The sequence below is a fragment of the Mauremys reevesii genome, linkage group 19 (assembly GCF_016161935.1).
Source record: "Mauremys reevesii isolate NIE-2019 linkage group 19, ASM1616193v1, whole genome shotgun sequence".
Taxonomy (NCBI): Eukaryota; Metazoa; Chordata; order Testudines; family Geoemydidae; genus Mauremys; species Mauremys reevesii.
Window position 1 is genome coordinate 12872880 of NC_052641.1, and position 12003 is coordinate 12884882.

Consider the following 12003-nt stretch of genomic DNA (forward strand, 5'->3'; position numbering starts at 1 on the left):
TGGGGTGACTCACCTGTGACAAAGCCAAGAATGGAACTCAGATTAGCTTAGTTCCAGTCCAGTGCTTAAACCCTTAAACTAACCTGTTTCATCTTAAAGAGGAGGAAGATCATAAGAAATGCAAGGAAGAAATGGAGTAGAAAGTAAATCCCCTCTCCCCGGAGCAAATCCCTCCTAGTTCTAGGTTGGTAGGTATTTAGTGAGCACTGCGATTTCAATCAGTTTTGTTCCTTCATTTCTCTCAATAGGGGAGAGGGAGAATAGGTGTCATGAGTGGTTCCTATAGTGAAAATGGAATTGTAGAGGTTTTTAATTTCTCAGATGTGCTCCTCATGATCTCAGAGACCAGGGACAGGGCCAGCCCCACAATTAAAAGCACACCTCTACCAGACTGTGACAGGCTGGCTTAGCACCATGCCCCAAAGGTCAGAGTCTGGCTCTGAGTGCCCAACAGGAGACCATTAACTCAGTAACATCCTCCACTGGTAATTGCCACCAGCCTTTAGACTAGAGGATCCAATCTAGGGAATGCTAACTCAAGTGGCTCAGCTGATTGCAATTGCAAAAGGTAGTTTCTCAAATACTTAGGATACAACCTTGCTAAGGTTTTACAAATGAATAGAAATTCCTTGAACATCTGGGAGTACATAGGGAGCCAGTGTGGTCCTTGGAGGACTAGTGTAAAATGGTCCCCGTGATTAATTTTACTAAGCAAGTGGGTGGCTATGTTCTGCACTAGCTACCGTACTTGAATGGTCTGCCAGGGTATGCACATAGAGCACTTCATTGTTAATGGGCGCTGTAAAAAGCACATCAGGACGATGCCCTTTAAAACCCAAGTGCCGATACCTCGAGGGTGCAGTCAGACTAAATACAAGAAACTACAGATCCTCTATGCAGAAAAAAGATCCAGTTATTGAACAGAATGAGAACTGGGATTCACCACCACACAGACAATAGGTTGGTAATGAGATATGCCTGACTCATTCTCATTGCCACAGTAAACATTTAGTTCTGGTTATACTCAGGTGTTCCCTTGAATTAGGATTCAAAGGGGATTCTGCTCTGACAGTCTTGCTGTCAATTACTCTCAGTGAAGAAAAGGGGTTTTAGGAAAAAATTGGCCACAGTCACTCACACAGCACCAGTGGTGCACACTCAGAGAAAGGCAGGCACATGGTAGCTTTGATAGACCTTTATTAGCAGACTGTTCCCTCCATGAGGAATCTCATTGGTTAGATTTGTATTCTGACAACCTCCAGTTACAGCTACAAAGACAGTCACATTTTGCATTGATTTTTGTATTCGGAGTATTCCCATTAGGCCACACTGGTAGGAAGGAGCCACTGCAGAATTAATAGTAGCTCTCAAAGGGGGAGGTGGAAAAAAAAATCATGTCACTAATCCAGGTACAAAGTTAGATTTCCGTCTGGCAAGAACAGACAGCAAGGAGAGTACCTGAGGACTGAAGGGGTTCCCCATACTGCCAAAGCCTGTCACACCCGGAGCAGCTGCCAGGAGTGCCTAACGAAGCCCTTCCCATTCCCTCAAACTTCTCCATAATGCAAGTGTGCGTGAGGAGCACTGGGACTCAGCAGCAGGTCTGCCCACTCGCCTTCAAACAGAACTGCAGCAGCTTGTGTCCAAGTACAAGTTTCCTTCCACATTTCTGGAAACCGGCAACTTGTCTTATTTTTAAATCCCTGAGATTTTTTACCTCCCCTACAAAAATTCCAATCAACCCTCTCTCAATTAGCCGTTGAGACATCAACATACACAGACCTTCCATTTCCCCAGCTTGAGCCATCCGCAGGAAATCCTGTCACACACATGCGAGGCGATTCCACAGCAAGGCAAGCCTCAAAATACACCATTCCGCATCCCTTGTCCCAGTGAACTGTTTCCTAGCTAATCAGTTCCCCTCCCTTCTATGGCTTATTGCTACAGGGAATTTCTCTTGACTGACTGAGGCCCTTCAGTAACCAGCCCAGATATAAAAAGATCAGCTCAAGCTTTAGGGGAAGAGAACACTAGTGACCTCAGTGTCTTCCCCTGCTACTGAGCTGTGTGATGGTAAAGGTGCAAATGAAAATAATACAGAACTTTAAATAGGAGAAATACAAGGACAGTAACAATATTTAAACAAGCCTATAAAAATAGTTTACATAACTCTGTTCAAATAAATACAAAATAAATATGATTTAAGCAGTATGACATGAGTGGAATGTGACACTGGTCCATTTTGCCCCAAATCAAAAGTTGGAGGAAGATCTCCTGGGCCCCAGAAGCCTGATCCTATAGACTGAAATAGCCCATAATACAGTCAGAGAAATTTTAAAGCCATTCCCTTCCCTGCCACCTATGAAAAGCACCTTCTGGGAGAAAAAGCAAGCAGTCGTCTTCAAACCCCCGACGAACCCAACTTCCTCCCAATGTCAGCTAACATCTCTTCCCACAACATTACTCCTAGCCTGGGGATTCATTAGCCCTCAAATGCAAACCCTAACTCCAGTCTACAAAGAGATCTAAAGAAGGATAAATAGCAGCTTAGCTGCAGGGTTTGGAAAGGGTCAGTTGTCCCCCCTTGGCACCAAGCAGAACCTTGTTCAGAGTACCATGCAGGCTGCAGAGCCTTCTCCCGTGCTGTGCCAGAAGCCCAGCTACAGAGATGGACAAGAGTAGCAGAGTACGGTCAGTTATTCAGTGAAGCCATGCATCAAGGCAACAGTCCATTCAGGGCTCTCTAGTTTTCCCCTTTCCAAACCTCTGCTGGGCATGAACGACAAACCCATCTAGCATGCAGCAATGCAGGCGAGCAGACTCTAGTCTGCTGCTTCTGTTAGTAAGTGCATCTTGTTAACAGGTTTATGAGAGAGATTTGATCTGACCTATAAAAATAAATAATCCTAATTCTCCACCAGGCTGGCCTAAGTAACCTTCAGCCTGAGTGGAAGAACCATTGCTCACCAGCCCCCAAAACTGGTACAGTTTAAAGTTACATTTCATGTCAGAGTCTTGGAAGCAGAACATGACTGTCTCCTACCAAAAGAAATACATGTAAACATAATAAATAAGTCTGTGGTGGCAGCACCAACACAAAGTTTGTACAATTTTAAACAGGTAGGAGGTTAAACTGAATGGAAAAAGAAGCTCCTTCAGCATGTCAAAAGTTGCTACATATCTCCAGGCCAGCAGCTCTGTTTCTACATGTAAGATCCCCGCTCTACTAGGCTGCTGGAAACTGGCCTCAAACTTGCAGCTTCAGACACAACCAGGAGTTGATCCCCTGGTCTCCCAATTGGTCCCCTGTATGCTTGAAGGACCACTTGATGGTTTAAGCAGAGCTCTTGAGTAGCAAGATGGCAAAGGACACCAAATCCTCCACATCCTGACTCACACACAACTGGATTTTCACAGCTTTGCTTAGTCAGCTTAGTGTCGACACATTCACAGAATGAGAGATGGCTATACACCCCAGGATTACAGCCCAAGATTTCAGAGTTCAGAATCCTTGGTGTCTCCTGGTCACCGTGACTGCACCCCCAGGGTCATCTTCAAGTTCTCATAAACCACGTAGCTGATGCTTACGGCTGGGATCACCTTCATGAAGTTCGGGGCCAGACCCCGATAGAGGCCAAATGCTCCCTCTGTCTTTAGAATGTGTTTGAAGAGTCCCCTCATTGTCACCTCTGGAGCTCCCTCCACTGAAGCTACAACAGAAACCACAAGAAATAGTAGAGCATGGATTAAGGTATGTTGTAAGAAAATGCCCATCTCAAAGGCATGTGTTAGATTTGTTTATTGCACTCATACGAGCACAGACTCTTGAACTACACTGACCATATAGTTACATGAGTGAGAGATTAGGCAGCAGAATGAGGCCATGCCTCATGCGCCTGCCATTTCCCCACACACCAGCTCAAGGGCTGACTAGAGCACACAGGTAAAGACAATGAAAAAATGGCTTGGTTATAGAGGCTCGGGTCCAAGTGCCAAGAATGGCACAAAGTTCACATCGTTCTTGATCCTTGACCTACAGATATCCTAGAGTTCAGCTGCACAGAAAAATTAAAATATGCCTTAATTTTGCAAGACCTTCCAGACCTCCACTGATACACACAGTGAGTTCCATACTCACTGCGCACATAGCAGCAGTCCAGACTCTCCTCTGGAATTCCAGAACAGTTCTTACCTTGAGCCTGCATGCGGGTTCTCACAAGAGCCAGGGGATAACTGGCCAGCTGCCCACAGGTGCTGGAGATGGTGCCACAAGCCAGGAGAACAAACACTCCGGGGTCAGCACTGTTCACAGCATAGCGTTGTAACCAGGTATTCTTTAATGTCTAGAAGAAATAGGTCAGGTGTTAGCTGAGAAGGGCAGGGCATGGAGCATCAAGAGACTGGCCCACACAAGGAGAGAAGCTGGGGTTGGAGGCTTGTGGAGATCTATGCAACGTCAACTAGAAATAACTGCAGAAGACAAGATCCTAGCTTGTCAGATTTTCTTGAGCAGCTGCTGCTGCCGCCACCCATGTAGCATCTGTGAAAGACACTAGTTAGCAGCTTTGCTGCAGCAACTCCCTCATCCAAAGGGCAGGGCCATAGATTGCCACAAGGCTTGTGCTAGAATCATTCCTCCTCCCCGAGGCCATTTGTGTTAATCTCAAGGGGCATGTGCAGAACTTAGCCAGGAGGGTTTTATACTCCTACATTAGTGACATGCATGACCTCTCCCTGCTTGTCCCGAAAGTGAGATATCCCAGCCCCACTGAAGCCAGGCAGGTGCCGTACCTCATAGACTGCCAGGTCAATACCAGCATACGGAATGATTCCTAGCATGTTGGGGATGTAGCCTTTGTAGAAGGCAGCCATTCCTTCCTTGGAGAGGATGTTCTTGGCGCAGTCCAGCATGCCTGAATACTGTCCTGTCTTCCGCAAGGCCATTCGGGTCTTCAGAACCTAACACGGCACAAGAGCATGCACTCTGTGAATGCCTACAAACAGCACTGGGAGCAGGAACAGGTCACAGTAATCCCATGAAGGGAGCACATCATCACAGGGAGTGTCAGCAACTCCATTTCGTGCATTACTAGAGCTCCATTACCAGACAATGCCCTTGGACATCCAGTACAAAAGCTTCCTCTAGCACCCAACATAATTCACCTCACAGCTGGCATTCAGCTCACATTACCACACCTCAATTTCTCCACCTAATGACTCCCCATCCTCTCCCCTATGTCATGGAGTAGGATGCCAGCCACTAGCCTCACCTCCATTGGGTAGATGCTGCTCTGAGCAATGACCCCTGCCAGAGAACCAGCCACTAGCCGCTCATGAATTCCCAGCATTTCCTGGTCAGTGCCAATGAACCGTTTGATCTGTAGAAACAAAGAAATATTATAATAGAAAGGGGCTTCTCGCAGTGAAAACAGTTTGACTGGCTGGACCATATAACACCTTCCCTCCTCAGCATGGTCCACAAGCTACCTCCCTTTTCACTTGCTGGGTCTGCCACAGACTGGAGAGGGAAGTGTGAAAACCACCTCTGTTCCAGCCATGCACTCCATCACTTCGCTGTGACTTCATGCTACCCATTTCTCCAGCTCTGCCAGGGGATGAGGTGTGAAAGGCACTGTACCCACCATTGGAGAGAGGAGCTTGCCAGGCATGGGCATAGAGTTCATGCCCTCTGCCTGCCCTCAGTCTTCCTAGAGGCACCATACATTTATACCGTGACTGATGGGTTACCATCTGTTACATGGCTCTAGTTGGGGCAGTCACTTGGATGAAAAGGCTTCTCCAGCTCCCACATGGCCTTGGGTCCAAGCTTCAATATGACCTTTCCCTTACCTGCTCATAAGCCATGAATTTGATGGCAGACTCTGGCGCAATCTTCAGGACGTTGATGCCATTCCCCCGCCACAGCGACTTGGGCCCACCCTCTCGGATCATATGGGTAAAGCCACCAACGATGCACATGTTGTTACTGCGGGAGGCATGGACCTGGCAGGGAGGAAGGGGGGAGAATTCGGATTGCTGCTAGTCCTGATTGCCACAGCTGCCTGTAATTAGGGCAAAGGGCATTTCTTATCTACCCAGAGATTTAGGGAGCTTTAACCCTTCCCAGATTACATTTATTAAAAAAAAAAAAAGGGGGGGAGGCATTTTTGGGTTTTAAGTCAGTGGTTTGAGCACTGGCCTGCTAAAACCCAGGGTTGTGAGTTCAATCCTTGAGGGGGCCATTTGGGGAACTGGGGTAAAAATCTGGGGATTGGTCCTGCTTTGAGTAGGGGGTTGGACTAGATGACCTCCTGAGGACCCTTCTAACCCTAATATTCTATGATTCTATCAGTTAACTGATTAATCCACCTGAGCCCCAGCCCATCACAGCAGGAAGGGGAGGAAGCATTCTTGCACAGACACCCCCCCCATGAGCTCCGATACAGGTAGAAGAGGCTTCTTAGCTAAAAGACAGGGACAGTCACTGCTAATTGCCTGCCTAAGCAAAGTCCAAAATCCCTGCTGCGTAACTCTGCTTTCTAACATTGATTACACTTATCTCTGCCCTGTGAACCTGGAGCCAGGAGACCTGCCAACAAGTCAACTCAGTCATTTCCAAGGGCCGGTTCTCAAATCAGTGACTCCTCTTGAACCAGTTCCATGGAAGTAAGTTTCCCAAGGCTGTCAGGTACAAGGTGGTCTAGCTAGGACCAGTGATGGTTCTCTTATCTGCTCAGCTCCTAAAGTTTTCATATCGTTGTGACAACTAACAGGTCACAAATGGCTTTTACATGGCTAGAAATGATATTTGGTACAGACCAAAAAGCAGCCACACACCAGTGTGGAAGTAATAAGACTGAGTCCAACCAGAATCAGTCACTTGTCTGGACAGAGTTTCAGATCTGCTGCTAGGATCCATTTAATTGGACCAGTGCACTAAGGGAAGCAGCATGTGCACCTTGATAAAACAAAGTTATCCTTGTTTTTTGCCCTACCTGCATGAGCACTTTCAGCCGGTCCAGTGGAGCCGTGCAGGTTCTGGACACTGCACCTGCACCTCCACCCGCGACCAGATGTCTCCACCACATGCCCGTCTGCCTCTCTTCCACTGTGAACTCATCAGGGACTGTCAAATTTTCTCCCACATCAAAGATCTGCAAAGGAAGGAACAAGGTGTTGAGAACTGCTTGGAAGGATAGAGTTAGGTAGGTAGCTTCTTGTCACGTCCTCAGAGGTCCCGCTGTCAGTCACCTACAACTTCTCTTGGCTTGAGTACTTAAATAAATAGCTGTAAAGCACTGAACATGAGCTTAATATTCAAATTCCCAGTTTGTTTGCAAATTGTAGCTAATATGTTTGACCACACACAGTAAAGGAACTGGCAGTGCCAGAGAACATGCAAATCACCATGTAACAATAGCCATACTGGGTCAGACCAGTCTGATAGTATCTGACAGGGGTTGGTGCCAGATGCTGCAGAAGGAATGAACAAATAGGGCGGTTTCAAAAGACCCAACCCCTGTCATCCACTCCCAGCTTCTGGCATTTGGAGGTTTAAGGACACCCAGAGCACGGGGTTGAGTCCCTGACCATTCTGGCTAACAGCCATTGATAAACCTATCCTTCATGAACTTATCTAATTCTTTTTTTTAAACTCACATAACTTTTGGCCTTCACAACATCCCATGGCAACGAGTTTCACAGGCTGACTGTGTTGCATGAAGTAGTATTTCCTTTTGTTTGTTTTAAATCTGCTGCCTATTAATTTCATCAGCTAACACAAGAACTAGGGGTTATGTGAGAGATAAATGATACTACCTCCATACCATTCATGATTTGATAGGACATGGGGACCCTTCACATTTTAATGACTCCAGTTCAGGAGGCTGGAAACTTGTCAACCCTTTGGGCTGCCCCAATACAGAATGCCTAACTTTAATGATCAAAGTGACTAACCAAGGGCAGTGGGGTGTGGAAAAAGGTATGTCGCTTTTGGAACCTTCTGGTGCTCAGCCAGTCTGCTCTCATTACACATTATAAAAAGCACTGAATAAATATATCAAGGAAGGGCTGGTGCCTGTCTTATCAGTTCCTGGTATTGGCAGGTCCTGAACTAGCAGGAACTGGTCTGAGCTCTCAGAGCTGTGATCCAAGTCAACCTGCTTGCTCACTCTCCCCTCCCTCAGAAGGTCCAGTTGTCACCTGTGCCAGGGACTTCAGAAGCTATGCCAAGGATATATTAAAAAAAAGAAGAAGCAGGAAGTGACCAAGCTTCTAGAGCTAAAAGGCAGCTACTGAACCAAGAAGAGAATGATGGGGACTTGGTACGTGCTACTGGGAAGTGGCACTCTTATCAAGAAATTGGGGAAGGATCAGGTCTGCTTTGGCGGAGGAATTTTTATTTCTTTTACCGTTGAGTGCTTCCAGTACAGGATGATCTCAGGAATGTTTTCCACCGGGTGCAGCAGGTGATAGTCTCGCCACTCGTTCCAGTCAATTGTCATAGTTCCATTTTTATCCATGCTGCAAAAAAAGTGTATTACAAAGAAATGAACAGGAGATGGGTGCATGGCCCCACTGAAGGAGAAACTCCTCCTCACCTCCCCCTTGGTTATTCAGGGCTCCTCCCCCTCACCCCCAAAGTAGAAACCTTCACAGGGCAACTACTGGAAAGTGTTACAAGGGTTGAAAGCACAAGACACTGCTAGGGAATCCTCTCCTCCCAAGCCATGCAGACAGTAGGGGAAATATGCCTCATTTTTTCCCTCCCCACTAGCCCCACCAAAGGATTTGTTGTGCCCCCTCTCCCACCATGGTTAGAACAAAACAAAAAAATAAAACAAAAACTCTGGCACTGCAGAGAAGATAAGGAACTGGCAGAGACTAAAGTTACACAGGTACTTACTAGGTGACAGGACCCCAGAAATGGCCTGTCCTTATTCTGACAGAGAGGCAAACAGACAGAGGGGAGGATGGCAAAGGAAAGAGGAAAAACAGGACAAATAAGTGATTGTTACAGTGTTAGTGCCACACGCATAGTGCTAAGCATTTCAGTATAGTAAGTAAACTGTCCCTCTCCAGAGCAGCAAGCTGTGGGTGACACGGTAGAGGCACATGGGATGCCAGTATGATCAAGTGCATGCCCTTCTCCACAGTAGGCTAGTGAAGGATCTTTAACTGCAAGGCTCTGAGATCTTGGGCTGAGGGCTACAAGCATTCTTCTCCATTCATTCTATGGAATGGGGAAGGGGGCACTGAACTCCTCAGAACCTAGAAGAGGATTGTGCATAGATGGAATTCCCACCTCCCTGGAAGTATCAGATGGTAGCCATGCTGGAGACAGAATACCATCTTTATAGCCCAGTGGTCTGATCTAGCATCACAAGTCACTGTTCTTATTCATTCTATTTGACCAATGTTCTTGCTCTTTATTCCCCCCTGCCCCCATTTGATTCAAGCAGACTGAGCAAATGGGTGGCAGTTCTTCAGCCTCCACAGTGCGTTATAGTTTTCAATACACAGAAGATTAAAAAATGCAGTGAGAAGCGACAGATCTGAGGAGGGAGAGCTGCAGTCATTAGAGAGTGTATACAGGGAGGGAAGAGGAGATAAGATCACTCTTTACATTTCCTTCTCTCCTATGTAGAAGCTGAGGTGTAGAAGCCAGCTGAAAACTCACCTCTTGAGGATCTTCTCAGCCTGCTGTTCAGAGATCTTGACTCCCAGATCCCGGAGGGATTGCATGATCTCCTGGGCATCGATACGGCCTGCAAAGATAGAAGCCAGTGAGCCCAGAGACCATTTACCCAAAGAGGCTTCAGGATGACCTGCAGAGGCCACTGATCCTCTAGGACTATTAGAAAGAGCCTCACCATCATTCTTTTTATCCAAGCTCTTGAAGACCAGCCTCAGTTTTTTCTCATGATCTTGGAGATAGTGAACAAACTCCTCAAAGTCCAGCTGCCCATCCAGGTCCTTGTCTCCAGCTTTCACAATTTTCTGTTTTGAGGACATCAAAACAATCTCAGTTCCTCGTTCATTCAGATCTGTTTACCCCATCTTTCTTCTTCAAGACACCCCCTTTATGTAACACTAATCAGTTAGCTAGACAGACAGTGGGACGCACATGCGTCATCAAGAAAAGTTCCCCTCCAAACTGGGCTCAGCTTTACCCAGGAAGTGATCAGCATGGAACTGTGCCAATCATGTGTGTGTTTGTGTGTAGCAAATGGAGGGCAGGAAGGAGAGGCCAAACTGATTCCAGGCACACGTCTTCACAAGTCAGTCACATAGACCAGATTACTCATACCTATGCAACTGATATCTAGCTAGTTAAGTGTCAGACCTGTAGTAATATACAACACCCTATGCCATAGATTAGAATTGCTTAGTGCCTCTGTTTGAGATTCAAATAGAAGCACTAGGACGGCAGGAGGATCATAGAACCTCAATCAGATTTTCCCCCTCCCAATCCAAGCTTTTAGTTAAAAACAGAGTTTTCTTCCTCCCCCAGTGCATGAAAAGGAAAACCACCACTGGGAATAACCAATCCCAGCCAGCAAGACCCTGTTACCAAACTGAAGTCCATCTCCCATGGACAGTGTTAGCAATAAAAGCTGCTATGATGCCAGCATGAACTGGTTTAGCCACCCTGCAGCTATACACTTAGGTAGACCTGAATTGTACAAGGTCCCTGGGAGATGCAGATTGAACAGCAAAGGTTTCTTATAGGACAGCAGACAAGACAGAGCGCTTACATCGAGATGGGAATCTAGCCCAAGCAACTGGCGAACGATAGGGAACTTTGGCTCTCACATCTCAACTCACTCCAGCAGGAGGAAATAGCACATGGCCTGCCCTGCACATGGGCACATAGCTACTTGTTAATCAGGCAAGAGAAAGCCAGCCTGCACAGAGCAATAATTTAGGTCAGTCGGTTTCTGCTCTACACCACACTTGCTAGTTGCCTTGCACAAATTACAAGAGCCAACAGTGACCAGCACCAAGTATCTCAGTCTAGTCACGTTCTCTACTTCACCTCCCTTTTGGATTATAATGCTAGTTATTCTCTCTGAAAAAAGTGGCTGGCTATTATTGAAATAGACCTCAGTTCTGGACTCCCAGATGTCAGATCCTTTAACACGTCCTGCAATTACCAATACCTAACATTAATTTGTAAAAGCAGCAAAGAATCCTGTGGCACCTTATAGGCTAACAGACGTTTTGCAGCATGAGCTTTCGTGGGTGAATACCCACTTCTTCGGATGCAAGAAGAAGTCTTGCATCCGAAGAAGTGGGTATTCACCCATGAAAGCTCATGCTGCAAAACGTCTGTTAGCCTATAAGCTGCCATAGGATTCTTTGCTGCTTTTACAGATCCAGACTAACACGGCTACCCCTCTGATACTTAACATTAATTTGTAAGGCAGGTTCTCAATGAAAATATTTCAAAGGGAACATGTTAAGCCAAATTTATTCCAATATTTCTTAAACCTATGGAAGCTAGCCCCACTCAGATGCTTTTAAATCAAGATACATCATTTAGTTTTAAACCCTATATGTAGCTACACACACTTGGCCACTACATTTAAGGTTAAAGTCAGACAAACACCCAACCGGTCAATTTTGGTCCCAGGTCAACCCAGGATCATTCCTGAGAGTCTAAAAAAAATAAAATGAAAACCTGAACCACAGTGACATTAGAGATATGCCCACCGTGTTCCTAGTCTGCAGACAGTCATATGACAGTTGTAAAGGACACAGATGGGGCCCCATATTCAACTTCTACGCTAAAGATAGACAAACACCTCTGGCATGTCAGCAGATCAGTGTCAAATAGCTGATCCAGGCTTCCCCCTAGCAGATAATCCCTGACCAGTGGAATTCATAGCCTCCATAAAACAGTTACGAGAGCTGGAAGGCTCTCTTCTTCCTATGATAATTCCTGACAGTTATCACAGAGGAGATGGGGATAACAGGAACAATGATAGTTAGGCAGTTTCT

The 12003-nt window shown here is 46.3% G+C and overlaps 1 protein-coding gene across 4 annotated transcripts in view; it reads right to left on the reverse strand.

Moving 5' to 3' along the window:
• Nucleotides 1–1179: 1179 nt before the first annotated feature.
• The window catches only part of SLC25A25 (solute carrier family 25 member 25), a 35478-nt gene continuing 24654 nt past the window's right edge, over nucleotides 1180–12003 (reverse strand). For all 4 annotated transcript variants that reach the window (XM_039506333.1, XM_039506330.1, XM_039506331.1 and 1 more), the window contains exons 2-10: nucleotides 9873–9999; nucleotides 9680–9767; nucleotides 8412–8523; nucleotides 6996–7154; nucleotides 5851–6003; nucleotides 5271–5378; nucleotides 4792–4959; nucleotides 4193–4343; nucleotides 1180–3710 (exon numbers count right to left, since the gene is read on the reverse strand). In XM_039506333.1, the coding sequence (XP_039362267.1) occupies nucleotides 3526–3710; nucleotides 4193–4343; nucleotides 4792–4959; nucleotides 5271–5378; nucleotides 5851–6003; nucleotides 6996–7154; nucleotides 8412–8523; nucleotides 9680–9767; nucleotides 9873–9999 (1251 nt within the window). In that variant the 3' untranslated portion in view covers nucleotides 1180–3525. The remainder of the gene's footprint in view (nucleotides 3711–4192; nucleotides 4344–4791; nucleotides 4960–5270; nucleotides 5379–5850; nucleotides 6004–6995; nucleotides 7155–8411; nucleotides 8524–9679; nucleotides 9768–9872; nucleotides 10000–12003) is intronic.